The sequence below is a fragment of the Piliocolobus tephrosceles genome, chromosome 4 (assembly GCF_002776525.5).
Source record: "Piliocolobus tephrosceles isolate RC106 chromosome 4, ASM277652v3, whole genome shotgun sequence".
Classification (NCBI taxonomy): Eukaryota; Metazoa; Chordata; class Mammalia; order Primates; family Cercopithecidae; genus Piliocolobus; species Piliocolobus tephrosceles.
The window spans coordinates 91,424,750-91,443,635 of record NC_045437.1 but is presented as its reverse complement, the minus strand read 5'-3'; the positions used below and the strand labels follow the sequence as shown (position 1 = coordinate 91,443,635).

The 18,886-nt window shown below is 34.5% G+C and overlaps 1 protein-coding gene across 1 annotated transcript in view; it reads left to right on the top strand.

Moving 5' to 3' along the window:
• The window catches only part of KIAA0825 (KIAA0825 ortholog), a 495,761-nt gene that overhangs the window by 80,511 nt on the left and 396,364 nt on the right, over positions 1-18,886 (top strand). The window contains exons 6-7 of the mRNA XM_023212146.2: positions 11,089-11,257; positions 14,255-14,924. Coding sequence (XP_023067914.2) covers positions 11,089-11,257; positions 14,255-14,924 — 839 coding nt within the window. The remainder of the gene's footprint in view (positions 1-11,088; positions 11,258-14,254; positions 14,925-18,886) is intronic.

Genomic DNA, 18,886 nt, shown 5'->3' with positions numbered 1-18,886 from the left:
GATTCTTGTGCCTCAGCCTCTTGAGTAGCAGGCACCCGCTGCCACACACAGCTAATTTTTGTATTCTTTGTAGAGATGGGGTTTCACGATGTTGACCAGGCTGGTCTTGAACTCCTGACCTCAGGTGATCCACCCGCCACAGCCTCCCAAAGTGCTGGGATTACAGGCACGAGCCACCATGCATGGCCTATGATTACAAGCTTTCTAAGATAAATGCTCTAAGGAAAAAGGAGAGGAGGGAAATCTTTTCCCTTATTCTCAACAGGGAAAATTAAACTTTTTATTTTTAATTTGTATTTGCCCTTTGTACTATACCTATACACATACACATTATATATGTATTTTAGAGATAGACAACCAAACTGAGAATGTATAGTTGATATTTCATATAAATATAAAATAAACTTTAGGGTAATTATGTATTTATATAACTTTCATGTTATATATTTATGTATTTTATGACACAGTTTCTAACTCAAAGGAACTTACAAATGAAAATAGTATTTACTTAAATAGATTAACAAGACATTACCTAAATTTCAGAGATGTTTATATTTTTAAAAATTGAACTATTTTTTAAAAGGTAAACCTTTTCCTTCACAATGGAACTTAGGCTCCATCAAAATAAAACAAGTCACTGAACTCTGACGCTTTTGTTCTGGATTGCTTATTTTTATTTATGAACCATTTATACTTAATTTTTTGCCTTACCTAGTCAAAAAGAAATCATATTTAACAGTAAAACAGTGATTAAAACATTGTATTTTGCGTTAAAAAATAGTTATTGGGTCAAAACTCAGATGTTAGTATTAAAAAGAAAATACAGTATGGAACATAGGATATAATTTTTAAATTAAAAATATTTTATTGCCCATATATTAAAACGAACCTAGAGCAGAACCACCTCAAGTGACCATTGATCTTCACAAGGGACAAAGTAGGGAAGTAGCTGTATGTGCTGTATGCTACATTTGGAATCAAGTCTATTTTTCATCAAATTCAATTATGTTTTCATTATACTCCAGAGAATAAACATAATAGTATAGAGTATATATATTTTTAAAAATAAAATACTGAATAATAACTGTGGTTCAGAAGAGTATAAATCATTTATGCACTCATTTATTGCCTTCTAACAGAATAGCTTTTAGAAAATTGTATGTCATGACGAATCAGTTATGCCACACTTACACTGCAGTAGTTGAATTACCCCTGGCATTTTTGTATTCTAACAGTTCTATTTATCTCCCAGTAGTGTACATTGAATAAGTAATGAACATCTGTATGGTATAGGTTTTCCAGCATAGTTTTAAAAGAAAAAAACAACATTAGTAATTCATTTTAAAATATGATAGTTTTTTCCTTATACTTGAATTTTTAAAGTAGCAGTGACCCTGACATCTATTTATGAATTCCTTCTGTCTCCTTAATATCATCAGGTTTTATGAGCCACATGGTCTATTACTTCCCCAAAGCAGTGATTCACCAGAATGGACCAGTGTGCCCAAAGGTCACTGAACTTTCACCTGCCCTTCAAGAGAGGCTATCATTCTCAGACCGCTTCACTTTTACATTCTCCTTTCCATTCAAGTCAGACCTGGGTGACTAATAGGTCTGACAGCAGAAATTAGTGATAATGAATCATTTATTCAAACACATATCAAAATAGGTAACAAGAGGTAAATAACATGCCAAAGAGAAACATTTTGAAGGTTGTACCTCCGTATCATTAGTTCCCTAACTGAAAACTGCATACTTTAGCACTAATGAACTGAGTGGTACTTATTAGTTTTACAAGATATTGAGGTACAGAAGTTCTTCTGGGCTCACAATATGACACAGCATAGGCCAGACGCGGTGGGTTTATACTTGTAATCCCAGCACTTTGGGAGGCTGAGGTAGGCAGATCACAAAGTCAGGAGTTCAAGACCAGCCTGGCCAATATGGTGAAACCTCGTCTCTACTAAAAGTACAAAAATTAGCCAGGCATGGTGGTGTGCTCCTGTAATCCCAGCTACTCAGGAGGCTGAAGCAGGAGAATTGCTTGAACCCAGGAGGTGGAGGTTGCAGTGAGCCAAGATTGCGCCACTGCACTCCAGCCTGGGCAACAGAGTGAGATTCCATCTCAAAAAAAAAAAAGACACAGATTGATTTTTTCCCCCTTAATGTTCAGTTGGATAAATATAATTGTATCTTAACAATTTATTTTACTTTTTCATTTCCTAATTTTAGACAACCTCTGTGTGTATCTTAGGAAGTAAGTTTTGCTGGTACCAATGCCACTGGACTACTTTTTTTCCTTTTTTTTTTTTTTTTAATCTAAAGAAAGATGTAATCTCAACACTTTGGGAGGCCAAGGCAGGAAGATCACTTGAGGGCAGGAGTTTAAAACTAGCCTGGACAACATAGCAATACCCCATCTCTACTGAACAACAACAAAAAAATTAGCCCAACCTTGATTGGTTGCTCACCTGTGGTCCTAGCTACTCGGGAGGCTGAGTTGGGAGGACTGCTTGAGCCCAGGGATTTGAGGCTGCACACGCTATTGTACTCCAGCTTGGGCAACAGGCTGTCTGGAAAGGAAGGGACGAAAGGAAAGGAAAGGGAAAGGGAAATGGGGAAAGGAAAGAAAAGGAAAGAGGGAGGGAGGACCCGAGGCAGGGAGGAAGGAAGGAACAAGAAGTGCTACCAGGTCGGATGGGGGCTCTTGCCTACAATTCCAGCACTTTGGGAGGCTGCGTGTGGCGTGCAGATCTTTTGAGCTCAGGAATTTGAGACCAGCCTGGGCAACATGGCGAAACACTGTGTCTACAAAAAACAAAAACAAAAATTAGCTGGTGCAGTGGTGTACCCCTGTGGATTTAGCTACTTGGGGTGCTGAGGTGGAAGGATCCCTTGAGCCTGGGAGGTGGAGGCTGCAGTGAGCTGTGATTGCACCACTGCGCTACTGCCTGGGCAACAATGTGAGCCCTGTCTCAAAAATAAGAATTGCTATTAGCAATAATACTATTTATTTGACTTCACCTAGAAAATGCAGGGAGAGGGGAGACATTTAACCATGTCTATTAATGAAAGGGTACATATTCTATAGATTACACTTATTTTTTATATAATGCTTAAATTTTTTGAGCTTCCATATTAAAAATTTGCTTTCAAATTTTCCATATGATGGTTTTTTATGACTATGTAGATACACAGACACACACACACACACACAAATATTAATATATTTTATAGCCAGAGCAAATTATACAAAATGAAAATTAGTCATTTCAAAGGTTTTACCGTGCATTATTATTTCTGGCACTATTGTGGCACTTATTTAATAATAAGTAGATGCAAATTAATGTTTGCAATCATTTTTGTAACTTCCTGTGTTTGCACTTCGGTTTTGGGTTTCTTCATTATATACTACATCTCACAGAATCCCGACCTCTTCTCCCCTCCTGCTGAACAAGACCAGGCCACATAGGAAGAAACCTGAAAAGTGCTAATTCCCCCAACTACTGTTGAACCCAGAATAAAACTTTAACCCGCTTTCCAACTCTGACTGGGCCTTTCCAGCACTCTTCTTCTCTCCAGAATTAAGAATGCATCCTGGGCAGACAGCATCCGGGGCTTCAGCAGCTCAGTAGCCTCAATTTTTTCTGGCCCCATTCGTATTTCCCACTTTTTAAACTTTTCCAGTTCTTCCACTCAAGCTCTCAGCATGAAGTCCAGTGATGCTTGCAGGTAGAGAGGTGGTGCTAAGTGGGAAAAAGACAAGCCACTCTCTCTCGTGATGGCCTACTGAACCATTTTTTCATCATCATTTTCTGTCATTACTAATTCTATTATTTCGATTGTCTATAGTGATCCTTTCTCCTTTCTCAATCATCGTACATAGTGTGTCCTCAGTGTTTCCTGCAGACCTCTGCTTTAGGAGGCTAGAATGAATAGGGTAAAATGTGGAGTCAGTAGCTCCATTCGATGATTGTTACAAGACTTTTTCAAGTATTGTGGACATTTCAAGTATTTGAGTTTTTTTTTAAGTACAGTATAGCTTTTATTTTTAATTGTGTTAGCTTCACCTACCCTTGGCCAAATAAGCATAAGACAATAGCGAATTGTTGTTTGGGGATATTCCTAAAAGATATTATCTTTCCATGGCAAATAAGGAAAGGGAAGCACATGTCTGCCTGTTTATAAATTGTTGTAATAATAAAAGTTGAATAGTATTATACTGAAAATCCAGACCTCATAAAGAGATTGAGCCAATAGTAGTTGTACCACTATTTCCCAGAGAGGATATTAGTTAATGGGTCAGTGGGAAGTAAGCCCCACCCTTGATGTAACAATCTGAGGTGCCTGGTGAAGACCTGGCCCAGCTCTGAAAGCAGAAACGGGGAGGGAACACTATAAGAGGACTGGAGCCCTGGTAACAGATATGACTGCTGTGGCCAGCTCATCTTTCATGTTGGATGATGCTTGGAGATTGAATCCAAGCCTGTCAGCTTTCCCTGGAAAAGACCCTTGTCATGGCCTCAGCTGAGTCCACACCTTGTCTAAAAATGGTCACTAACACCACAGCCATTGCTAATCATAATCGAAATTCTAGAATGCCATGACTAGGAATATCCTTTCATGGGACCTGGAATGGGAGCTGGGATGGGAAGGGGCTGGAAGCTGTTGCCTTTATTTTCTACTTAAGGACTTTTCTTTAAGCCGGGCATGGTGGCACATGCCTATAGTCCTAGCTACTTGGGAGGCTGAGGCCAGAGGATTGCTTGAGTCCAAGAGTTCGAATCCAGCCTAGACAACATTATGAAACTCTGTCTCATTTATAAAGAACTAAATTGGAATTTAAAAGTAATTCCTTTTTTTTTTTTTTTTGTGATGAACTTTCACTCTTATTGTCCAGGCTGGAGTGCAATGATGCAATCTCATCTCACTGTAACCTCCGTCTCCTGGGTTAAAGCAATTCTTCTGCCCCCGCCTCTCAAGTAGCTGGGATTACAGGCATGTGCCAGCTAATTTTGTACTTTTTTAGTAGAGACGGGGTTTCACCATGTTGGTCAGGCTGGTCTCGAACTCCTGACCTCTGGTGACCTACCCACCTTGGCTTCCCAAAGTGCTGGGATTATGGGCGTGAGCCACCATGCCTGGCCGGTAATTCCATTTTTAAAAAAGAGATTTTTGTTTTCCACTTTGAAGATATTACTTGTTCTTCACTGTATTTTCACTGCCTAAAACAGTCTTGGCACGTAGTAGACTAGAAGATAGTCAATAAATGTGTGTTAGACATGTCTGTTAGGTATTTATTGCTTTTATTTTATCTTAAAGTTAGATGAATAGAACATGATAGATGAAGCTATCTTCAATTGCATTTTTCCTTAAATATTTTTACATTATAAAAGTAACACATACTCAGGATAAAATTTCAAATAGTAGAGAAGAGCGGTGAAGAGGAAAACTTTCTCCATTCCTCTGACCCTCCTAGTCTTGTTCTTTAGAGGAAAGCTATCTTGATAATTTTTTTGTGTAATTTTGTGTAAATAAAAAATTGTGCAGTTTTCTAGAAATATTCTCTACATAAACATGTATGCACCCCAAAATATATTTTTATGCAAATGGGAATTATATGTATATTCTGTGGTTAGATTTTTTTTACTTAGTGTGTATATATGTGTGTGTATATATATACACACTATGTGTATACTACATATGTATGATATATATATATACTACTTCATATATATATAATCATATATATATATGAGAGTATTTACTGTATGCCTACCTCCTCACACATAAACCATAGGTATTATTAAAACCTTCAGTTTGTAGCTTCTAGTAAATCTGTTGTCTGGCTTAATGATTGATTTAATCAGGACAATGGAGATAAAGATGTAGACCTGATCTGTTCCCGTATCTCTTCGGATTCCCATTATTACGTACGTTCTCCCACTCTGTTTTTTCACTATCTCTTTCTCCGAAAGAGAATCAAGGGAGTTGGCACAGAGCAAATGCTGGTGCAGATCCTCCACTTTTCTCTTCCTAATTTCACTTTGTATGGTTTAGTTGGGATAAACCACCTTCTGACTTCATTAAATTGTGCTGAAATTCCTGGGCAAGCTGCCATAGGTTAAAAAAAAAAAAAAAAAGGAGCACATTTACTTATTCTTGATTTTCATGGGTATTAGACTATGTCCTTCTAGCCCTACAGAATGTTTCTAGAAACTTCTCTTTATATTATTAACATAGCCCTGTGCCACTTCCATCTTGCTCCTGTCACTAGTTTATGAGAAGTGATCCAAATCAGATGTAGATTTAGGAGGCAGAAGAAGTGATCTAACTGTGTTGGGAAGCTCGTTCTCATCAGTACAAGATCATTTTGGTCCTGTGAGTACTATCCTGCCACCGACTGGATTTCTGGGAGTATTTCACAAATGGTTGACTCTTTTGAAAGCACTTTAGATTTTCTTAGGTTGATACAGGCCTACACTAGGTGTGAATGGTCCAAATTGAAGCATCTGCACCATTCAAGAGCCATTCTCAACTTTTGTAGGGGGATTCATGGTATATAACAACAAATCAAGAGAGGACCCTAACTAACTCTAAAGTTTCTTTCATACTGTGTTGCTCATAGTAAACTCTGAACAAAAGGTGGGTTAACAATAGATGAGAATTCTGAGAGAGGCTATTAATATATAGTCCCAATGAGCAATGATAAGGGCCTATGCTAAATCTTTTACAAAAGGAATGGAAAGGAAAGGATACGTATGAGAAAGATTTGCTGTCAAGGGTATTTTTTCATGAAAGTGTAATTACATCTTTTTGAAATGATTAAATGTCTCTGAAATAGAAAACAATTCAGGTTAAGTTTTAATTTCTCACCATTTTAGCCACTGAAGTAGTTGTGTTAGGAGTATTTTTTGACCTTTTAAAAAATATTATCCAGAAATGTCTTTGTCTCAGGAAAGTAAGTTTTCATTTCATGGCTGACTTATATTTTAATTACATACTAGTTTGTATACATCAGCCCTCTTCCCTATTAATTACCTGATAATTCCAAGGAATGTTAGTAATCTAGTTAGATAAATAGGGCTTATCTAAAAACTAGAAAATCTGTTTACCTCAGAATGATTTCTTTGTCTTTTTAAACACAAAAAGCACAGAAGTGAACAGAAATGTAACAGGATTGAAATGTCAATGTAACAATTGAAAAGACTTGTCTTTTCCTTAAATTGAACTTATTTTGTGGGTAAGAAGTATAAGCAAGAGCATCACAATGTAAAAGCTTAAAAAAATTTTTTTGAAATTTTGGGTTTTCCATACTGTAACAAATAAGTCTGTAAGCTTTGCCATGAGGCATCTATCCTGATTTAAGAAATAAAAATTTTTGTATTCTAACATTCCATGAAAGCCATATATGTGTTTTCTACAATCTTTTTATTTAAAAAGTTCTCATAATTTATCAATGGAACATACTTTTTTCCTTTTAACTATTTTGTGACTGGATAATACTTTTGAAATCTTGTAAGAACTTTATAATAAGCTGAAGTTTCAAGATTTTATCATTATCCTCTTCTGTTTTTCAGTATCTCATCCTATCTCCAACTGTACCAGTTCAATATTAATCAGCTCTTGGACTACTATTATTATTTAATGCAGTCTGTCCAATAGTAGGACATCTCAGCCTTTTTGGAAGTGAGATGGTACATACATACATACACACATACATCCACACATGCATGAATGTAGTAGTGACCATAAAAATAAATTCATATTTCTTATTCTTCAAATAAATACAGTTTTAAAGTGGGACAACAGTGAGGTTAGATGACGAGTACTGACTTCTGAGGGGGGAGGTGTCAGGGAATTTTAAGTACAGTGATTCTACTAATGTTCTTAAAGCAACTTCCTTGCATATGATCTCCTCTTCTACAAGGAAAAACCTTTTTACACCTCCCACAGGCACTTTTAGTGGCTCCCTCCTGTGTACTCCCTTAGCACATTGTACACACTCCTTATCAAGGCTTACTGTCTTGTAGTTGTTTATTTACAGGTTTATCTGTTTCACTAGACAAAATTCCTTTAGGGACAGGACGACGTCTTATTCACATTGGGTTCCCTAGTATATATCACAATGCCTACCACATATTTAACATTCAGCTAATGTTTGTCAAATTTAATGCCTTCATTCAATAAGCAGTTTTTACAGTCAGGGAATCTGGGAGTGGATGTTGAATGAGAAAATTACCATAGATATCTTTTTTAAAAAGCATACTCCATATTGCATTTTAAAAATGCTTTATAAATTGATTTATATACAGCCTCTCAGTAATGCATCCACTTGCACACATCATTAACTTAGCTAATTCAGAGTCATTATAATTAAAGCACATTGGGGTTCAAATTTATTAAGAAATGTTGAGACATATGAAAAGGCATAGAGTAGTATGACAAATAGTCCTGTGCCCACCATCTAGTTTAAGAAATAAAACATTACTAGTATAGCTAAAGCTCTCTATGTACCTCTCCCCAATTTCATCCCACTTCCATCCCCACTCTGCCAGAGGGTGCGGCTGATCATTCCAGTGCATTTCCGTACACTTTTACTACCTATGTTTATAATCCTGAAGGATGTGTAGCATTTGAAAGATAACATTTGAAAACGTTACCTTTTAAATGGTGAAAATTAAATTATATTTTATTTTGACCTTGATTAAAGAAGATAAATTGTCAGATTACATAACAAACTGACATTTATCATAAATTTTGAAAATATTTGTATAACAATTGGACAAGAAATATCTAGACTTCAGATGATTAAGTTTTTAGAACAAGATGTGTTTGGACGAACGGAGGCAAGATGGTGCACTTCCGGGTTCTTCTTGCCGGCTGATTCCTCCAAGCCCGTTCCCTTGGCTGTGGTTTCGCTGGATAGTAGGTAGGGACAGTGGGAATCGCCTTACTCATTTGTTTTTTTGGTAAATCTTGGTCTCTTCGGATTGACGTCACCTGGCGCATGCCCAGTTGGTCTGCACCTTCCCGGGCGCCGGCTGCCTTTTCGCACCCAGGGGAAGAGTTGGTGGTGAAGAAGAACCTGGAAGTGCACCATCTTGCCTCCCTTCGTCCAAACAAGATGTATAGGCATTGGTGAGTGGCAGACAAGATAGCCAACTAAAAAAAATTCAGGTGTAGATAATCAGTTCTGACGTTTTATAATTTGTGACAAAATGATTTTAAAATTAACTTTATCTGTCTTAGTTTGTATCAATGAGGGAGGTCCCCTGAAATGCAGCCACTCAATCCCTTTGTCAGTGTTTGGACAAATTACTAAAATATCTAGTCCTCTAAAGGCTTTACCCTATTTATAAATTGTAGTTGTTGGCTTCTGCCCAGATTCAGATGTTAGAAATTAGCCTAAAATCTGAGTCCTCATTGAAACAGATTTAGGTAGACTAGCTGCTGAGCCTTTCCAATTCACATTGCTGTAATCTATTAGGTTTCATTGAATGAGACACATGAGGATGCTATAATAAAAACCTTTGATAAAGAGTCCCTAGAGTCAAGGTGTATGCTTAGGGCATTGTGTTTCTCAGTCCATAGAAGTACTTACATAAGTTAAGAAAATACATGCCAATCTCTTCTCAGACGTAGAACTGGTATTCCTGAATATGGCTGTCCCATCAGGAAACTGAGTGGCCTGTGGCCAGAGGAGGTATTGTTTTTCTTTTAAGTTCTTTGTTTTCATGAAAAGGCTCTTTGATTCTCAGAATGTATTTGTTTCAAGGTAATTTAGTTTGAATTCACTCATGCTCAGCAATCTCCTGAAAAGTTTTACTTAAACTTTTACAGTGTGTGTTTTATAGGCAACCCACACCTGGATGAATTTCAAAGAGTCTTTCATATGACATCTATTTTAATAAGCGCTTGGTTTCTAAAGCCTACCAGGGTCTATCATATGGAACCTTTAATTAATAGCAGTTACTTTTTCAAAACACTAACTTTACCTCTTGGTAACAAATCTTTCTTAATATGATTAAGAGACAAATGCATAGCTGTCAATTTTTGGTGAGGTGTTTCAACTTCAAAGGAATTTGCCTGTTTGAAAGCTTTCTTGAAGTTTAGATATGCTGCCATCAGGTGGTAGTAATATGTCATATCCCTGTGGCTCCGCAGATGGCACTCTGCTAAAGGCCACCAGTTTACTGCACAAAGATTTGTAATCATCAATGCACATAATGGTATATGGAAATTAAAATAACATAGTATATCTGCTATTTTGTCAACAGGAAGGATACATTGAATGGAAGTTTTAAAACAGATACGTATTGCAAGATTCAACTGGACATTTTTTTTCTGTTCTTGATTGACTTTTTTTGGTGAATGAAGCATTTTATTTTATGCCTTATAAATATTTAGAAAATATGGAAAAGTAAAATTTAAAACTTATCTACTTATACCCACCCAAATATAATTGCTATTAACCCCTTGATTCATTTCCTTCCAGTCATTTTTTAAATGCAATTTTTAGTAATTTTTGTTTCTGCTTTTTGTAGTGCAGTTGGATGGCAAGAAAAGGTATTTGGCTGTAGTAATGTTGTGTATATAGCTTGTATGTTTTATAACTTTTAAAATTATAAGCTTTTATAACTACTTCATGACTCCTTACTATTCCACTGATTGAAGTTTTTCATAATTTATGTAGTCCTTCACCTCTTAGTAGATAATGTATATTTCTACTATTTACAATGTTCAATGTTTTGTCTCTCCCTTTCATCCACTGCCTATCAAGAAGGCTATTACCGAATTGCATCTATGCTTGAATTTTGTTTCAACACAAAAGAATTTCTAGTTCATCTGAGTAGCTATTTTATATTTCCTCTATCACTTTTCTTACTGCCAGAAAATATGAACTCTCAGTTTTCAACTATGAATGACAATAATAACATAGATGTTATTATTGTCATATCATACAAATGAATTTATAAATTGTACAAAACCAGGTACCACATATGAAGATTTCAGGGCCTGTAATATTATGAAATAAAGCCATTATCTATATCCTGCCGAAATAACTTTTTCTTCTCTTTTTTATAGCATAGAACATTGCGTTAAAGAGATACAGTCTGAAGTTAACAAACAATATCCAGGTGTGCAGCTGCAAACAACAACTGACTGCTTTGAATGGCTAACTAACTATAATTACAGTACATCCGAGTCATCTTTCATTTCCCATGGAGACTTGATAAAATTTCTCAGAACACTGGTAAAGTGAATTTTTGTTTTATCATGAAGTGGGATGAGTAAACAGAGAATACAACTCATTCAATTTCTATATGTTAATATTTGAGTGACCATATTAGCCTACTATACATAGGGGTTTGTGTTTTTATGTTCCTATATCCCCCATATAATCCACTGAGCTATTTGTTTTAATTTTTAACTATGATTTTTATCAATAAAATAAAATTTTATGTAAATGGAGATTAAATATTATGATTCCTGGGTGATTTGTGGTATGATATATATCATATCAATACCACAAAATGTATTGATGTGTATCACAGCTGTCTACCAGAAAAGTTCATATTCATTATATTTTTTATCATTTCCCAACTATTCATTTTTTGTATGCTCATTATTAAGCATAATAAAATCCCCACCGATTGTGTCTATTCGGCCTTGACTATTATTCCCTGCATTCCTAACCTGCAGTCTTACCCAGTTCCTTTCGATCAAGGTAGCAATTTATGCAAGACCACCAAATGACGGAGAATTATTATGTTGGTCATTCTTGATACTGACCACCCTCTATGCTAGAGAAGTTTTTATAACCTTCAACAAGAACAGTTATTTTATCACACTTGTTTCTCCAAGGCTGGCTAGCCTGCAAAAACAGATTCCCAGAGAAGCAGCACAATTGTTAGAAAGCAGTATTTCTATAGCTATGGTTTTAACTTAATTTTGGGGGGAAAAAAGGCACTGTTTTTGTCTAAACATCAAACATTGACTAAGGCAGATGTGGAAAATATCTGGAGGTTGTAGATGGCTTAGGATGACAGAATCAGATGAAAATAGTTTTTGCCTGTTGTTATTATTTCAGAAGTCTCTTTAATGTTTACAAAGTAATAAAAGGAAGAGAAAGGAAGACTGTGTGCCCTGAAGCCTTACTCTTTTAAGGAAAGCTCTCACCCATTATCTCCTGAAGGTGGATCCTTGAAGAATAAATATGGATATAGTTATTCCTTTACTTTCTATTAAGAGCCATGTGTATTGAATTTCATTAATACTGATGTAATAATGCTTTCTCATTTAATTAAAAGCAAAAGCTTTTAATTATCTTTTAATCTGTCACACATAAGTCATTCTCTATTCACTGCAGGGCAAAGGCCACCTTAGTTTTGCTCAAATTCATTAGACTGATAGGCTTGTCCCAGTCCTAGGTTTTTTCACGTAATTGATCATGTTATTTTAAGGAAGGAACCACATTATTAAAACAGATCCAGATTTAAATGACCTTATTATCAAATTTCTACATGCCAAAAAATATCAGTCCTGACGGCATTTTTCATACATCTGTTTTTTTCATAGAAAATTTTTTGTTAATTTTCTAGCAATTTAAATAAGAAACAGAGGTCCTCATTATGGCAGATACACTGAAGTTATTTTCAAAATTTAAGCAATCATACTAAACATATGTTTTAGACCTCTGTAATCTATTATTCTTTGTTTAATCAAATATTTATAGTTATTGACCGACTTTAAAAAACCAAGGCAGTGGCGCTAATATGACTCATTTGCTTTATAGAATTTACAGTAATGCTGATGTGTCCTATCTAAGGACCTTTCTATTCCAGAAGTATCAAAATAACTCAACAGCAGAAGAGAGAGAAAGAAGCTACATAGAGGTCATGTGTACTTTGTGGCTCTCTGGAGTGTAGCAGAAATAATGTGGATGAAGAGAAATAAGCCAGGGATCCATTCTATAATTCTGTGCCTTACTGTATGTGACTTTTGAAGAGTCACTGAAGCATGCCTGATTTTAGTGTCCTTATGTATAAATTGGGTTTTCAAATACATATGCCAAGGAGTTATCATTATGAATAAACCAGGAAATGTTTGTATAAATACTTAAAAAGCATTTATTGGTATAATTATTGGGTATAATTATTTATTACAGATAGAACATTAGTCATTGCAAAGCTTACAATGAATGAGAGAAAATTCCTGGAATTTGCCTAGGAATTGTTCATAATTGTGAATCACACATAATGCCTTTGGTATCTTCATCAATAAGAAATTGCAAAGCCAGCCTGATTTTATGCTGCTTGGACCTTGCTTTCATTTCTCTTGTAATCAGCTTGTTTGTACCTAGAGAATATAAACTAATTTTGGTATTAGCTAAAATAGACTTAATTAGGAAAGTCAGCATGGAAGAAGAATGTGTGTGTTTAATTCAAAGTCCAAGAAAAAAGTAATTTTTTTGTCTCTTTCTATTCATAATTACACCCACCATTGTTTTCTGCCAGCACAGAAAATATAAAGCAATAATTTCATATCATCTTTTGGGGAACAATTCTGAGAGTATCTTTTTCTCATTTTGGGTTATTTCTTTGGAGAGAATTGAAATATTCTTAGATTAATTTTCAATGTAAAATTTTTCTTAACACAGTTCTCAAAAGGAATTTAAATGAAAGTTAAAATCTTTCAATGTATTAAAATTTACTTCTCAGAATGGTATATCTTAGTAATCCCTAGGCACATGCTATATTTAAAGATCTATATTCTAGAGTGATTTGAAAGCATTGTATTATATGTTCATTTGGGGTTTTATAATAATAAGTATACTCATTCAAGCATGAAAATTGTCTACCAGGAATTAGGAGCATGATCTTGAATGTATTTTGTCTTAGGAATACATTTCAATCAATATTTTACTGTAGATTTGTATTTAGAATTTTTAAGCCACAGTTTTTATACAGATCAGGGTATATCGGGTAGATAACAATGAGGGCTAAAAACGATGTCTAGAAATCTAATTGAAAAGTTAATCAGCTAGATTTGAAATAAACAATTCAAAGTTTAGTAGACCATAAAAGTTAACATTCTAAAACATCTGAATTGGTTAAATTTCAAATGCAAAAAAAAAAAATATGAGGAATTTTAGAGTATTGATTTCAAACTGAAATTATGAAATTGTATATGACTATAGAAATCATTTTTTCTATTACACTTAATCACATTTCTAATGTTATTTCATTAGCAAGATTTGTTGAAGAATGAACAAAATCAAGAAGAAATGATATTGGATTTACTTTGGGACCTCTCCTGCCACAGCAGCGTTTCATTCCCGTCGAGTCTAAGTGGAACATCTTTCCATTTCCTCTCTGGGACATCTCTTCATTCTGTTGAAGATAATTCCTCTATGGATGTCAAGTCTATATGGGATGATATAAGACTGCATCTTCGATGCTTCTTAGTGAGCAGATTACAAAGCCATAATGAAATAAACAATTCACAGCAAAAAATTTTATTGAAAAAGCAGTGCTTACACCAACTCTTGTTTCTTTATCCAGAATCAGAAGTTATAATCAAATACCAAAACATACAAAGTAAACTGTTGGCTAATCTTCTGCAGAACTGCTTTCCTTCTTACAGCAGAGATTCAAATTTAGATGTAATAGTTCATGGATATCAAAGTACAATGCTTAAGTTATACTTAATAATAAAAGAGGATTTTAACACACTATGTGAAATTTTAGCTCCATCCTCAACAGTGAAATTCATTAAAGAAACTTACCTGGATACTGTTACAGAAGAAATGGCAAAATTTCTTGAAAATTTTTGTGAGCTGCAGTTCAGAGAAAATGCTGTTCGTGTGGTTAAAACAAGCAAGAGCTCCAGCAAGCATAGAGGAGCAGTGCATGCTTTGGGTTAGTGACATTTAAAATTTTTGTTTGGTTTGACTTAAGTCTTTTAATATGTTTAATTTTCTAAGATTTTTTCTATTTGGTTAAATCTCACTGCAAACTTGAAAATTAGTAAATGAATGTAATGAAATTTTGCAGTATACATTTCTCTTACGCATTTTTTTCTATAATTATAGTTATAGAATTATTTTATTTCTTGTTAAATTGTTAAAGATATTGGAAATATAAGCCAAAAATATTTCAAATAAGAGTTTAATTTCTCTTGATTGCATATGACAAACAGTATTTGTGAAACTGTGTGTGTATACACACATATATATAACTGAGTATATACGCTTATACACATATAAGCTTCTTTATCTGCTTATTAAATATACACATATATAATAAGCATATATACTCAGTTATGTATATGTACATTTAGTTATATACGTAACTCAGAAAAGTATGATTTTTAATCTATTGTATCTTCCAAAGCCAAAGCATTATTAGGGAAAAAGAATTATTGAAAATTTGTTGAAATTTGCAGTAACTAAAATTGGAAATTTAAAAGTTGTAATATTTTAGTCAGTCAATTCTAATAATGAACAACTATGAAATACTATAATTATAAAATTCTGTATTGTAATTGATTAGGAAGGTATAACATTTTAACTATAGCTATTTTTAAAAGTTTCTCTACTATTTTTTCTATAAGGATGTATACAAATAAAAGATAGTTTGGAAATTTCTATTTTATTCATAAGGTAAAGAAAAAAAGGAAAGAAGTTATTGTGATATAATCAACTGTTCTTGTTGTGGCTGTAATTTCCTACCAGTGGAGAAAAATCAGGGTACAAATAGGATTATTTCTAAAATTATCATTAGTTATGCTTTTATATAAAGTGGTATATTTCTGAATAAGTTCATAAACTATATGGCTTAAGTATTTGAAAATTATTATTTAGTGAATTATTATGGATCTTTGAATTTACAATCATCTTTTTAAAATTCCTATAGCTCCCTATACTTGTGCATATCTTCATTAATAAAATTTCAGATGACCAAATTAATGTGATATATGAAATTTCAAATTGTTTAATATTTTGTCTTAAAATTTTAATTTTCCTCCAGAAGCTATATCACATTGCAGAAGAGAGATGCATCTGCCAAATTCGGTTATGGCAAAATACAAAGTCAGTTAATTTAGGAACATTATGATTTTGCTCAAAGCAAATAGACTTTTATTTTAATTGTTAACACATAAATTTTTAAATGCATCTCATTAGTGCACTTGTTTTCTAAAATTTTTATATTCTCTGAAATAAAATCCAGCTTACGTGTAAAGTCTTTTCAATACGAAAGTTTTATGTGTGCTAAATATAGTTTATAACAGAAGAAAAGATCCATATGGTTGAAAATGTGTGTAAGTTGCTATGGAGTCTTTAGGGCTGATATTGAAGTGTTTTCTCATTCATGAGAGAAAACTATGTGTGTCCTCTTTAACACCAGAATTTGAAGCATTTTCCATAAGGGTAGGTGCATAGAATCTTTCCCAAGCTCCTTTATCTGAACTTTGGTATAAAACAATAGTTAAGTGAGCACTTTCCATATGCCAAGCGCTGTGCTAATGACAACCCATTCCTATTATCCCAATTTCATGAACACAGAAAGAAACTTAGAAAGATTAACTTGCCCTGATCATGTTGCATGAAATCAGGATTGATACTTAGAATTCATATGCAGATCTTTCTATTTCTGGGACCCATGTTCTCAAGCACCATGCTATTGGGCCTTGTCTTACAAGTGTAGAATTAAATGATCTGTCACCTATAAAAGAAATTTCAAACACTGTTCAAGTGGGCTGTCTGCAAATAAATTCAGTTCAGCTTTATTGACCACCTACCATAAGAAAGGCATTTAGCAGCTACCGTGTTCTGTGCTAGACACAGTAAGGGGAAGAAAACTAAATGAGTCGCTACTGCTGCTGCCGTATGAGACCTGATAAACTAACAACAGATCAGCTGTTGTTCACTAATATTTGACTAATGATCATGTTTTGTTTATCAAGGAAATACATCTTTGAGATGAGCAACAATGGCTTGAATGGGTTGTATTATATTATCTTTAATCTATGTCTGTATCTTTATGCTCATGAAATCTTTCTGTTTTACCTGAAATTATAGAAAGGACAATCCTTAAGTAACAGCACCATGTATTGACTCACACATTGATGTGCATTATCTCATTTAAACCTTCTAACCTACCAAACAAGGTAGATATCATTATTTATTATCTCCACTTTACAGTGAGGAAACTAAGACATACAGATGTTAAGTAATTTGCTCTAGGTCATAGAGTGAAGCCAGGATTCAAACTCGTTATCTGTCTGACTCAGAGCCCTTCCTGTATTGCTATAATCTACTGACTGAAAAACAGGATAGAAATAGCACATTTCATTTAAAAACATTTCTCTGAATCCTCTGTATACTTCTTCAACTTTAGTGTAGTCATTGCTTCTTCTCCAAACTATTTAAATAATGTAAAATAAATTTTATTTAAATTTAAATAATCCTAATCTAAATGTATATGATTGAAATGATTATAATTTCTATTTAGTGATTTTAAGCAGGCTTTGTATGTATGCTATAGTCTTAATGAGCTAATGTCTTACCTTTCCATGCTTATACCTTAATGAGCTAAGGCAGTTTGGACCTATTCAATCTTTAGTTGCTTCTGATTTTGTACTTAGGTTGAGGATTGGTTGTTCTTTCTGGAATGGCCTATACATTTTCCATCTACCCATCTGTCATCTATCTATCTGTCTATCCATCTATCTATCTGTCTGTCTGTCTAATTTGATTACTTATTATATGTATAAGACTTTACAAGCCTTTACATATTTGGATTCACTTAATCTTCTGAATAGCCTTTTATATTATTTATACTTCATATATGAGAATACTGAGATTCAGAGAGGTAAATGTTTTCCAAGTCCACACAGATAATAAGCCAAAGAAAGGAGATTTCTCTGTTTGCAATTATTTGGTATATCAGCTTGATATGCCACTAACCTCTGTGTCAAAAGCTGTGCAAAACAGCATGATAGCATTAAAAATAATTTATCACTTTTACTTTTTTTGTTTTTTTGAGTTGCAGTTTTGCTCTTGTTGCCCAGGCTAGAGTGCAATGGCACGATCTCGGCTCGCTACAACCTCCGCCTCCTGGGTTCAAGCGATTCTCCTGCATCAGGCCTCCCAAGTAGCTGGGATTATAAGCATGCACCACCATGCCTGGCTAATTTTGTATTTTTAGTAGAGATGGGGTTTCGCCACATTGGTCAGGCTGGTCTCCAACTCCTGACCTCAGGTGATCCACCCACCTCAGCCTCCCAAAGTGCTGGGGTTACAGGTATGAGCCACTGTGCCTGGCCACATTTTCTTTTTTAATCGTTACATTATTTCTGTCTTCTACACTGATTCAGTGTTTTGCTTTTCTTTTTTATTGATAATGATTCAGAACCCAGTTATGATTTGCTAGTGTTATTAACTTAGACACTCACTGGGGATAGTTTTTATGATGCTCTTCTATGCTACGTTATGCTATGCTATGCCGGGCTATGCTATGCTGTGCTATCTGTGCCATGGTGTGCTATGTTATTCTACCAGTTGGCCTTTCCGGTGATTGTATTTCCCTGGGCACCCCAGAGTGCATTGTCTGCCACTAATTCAGGTTTTCGAGTATATATATTTAAAATATGGTGACAATCTCTCTAGCCATTTTTCTGTAATAAGGTACCATACAGAAAATTTTATTTACATATAAGCTTATCATTAGACTTAATCCACAACTTGGTATTGTATGGTAACTTTTTTTCTCCTTTATATTCAGTTTTGAATGTTTTGTTTCTTAGAGAGCATATGCTGCTTTAATATTACAATACATTTAGAAGTGTAACACTTATATGTTTTGTTATTTGGAAAAAA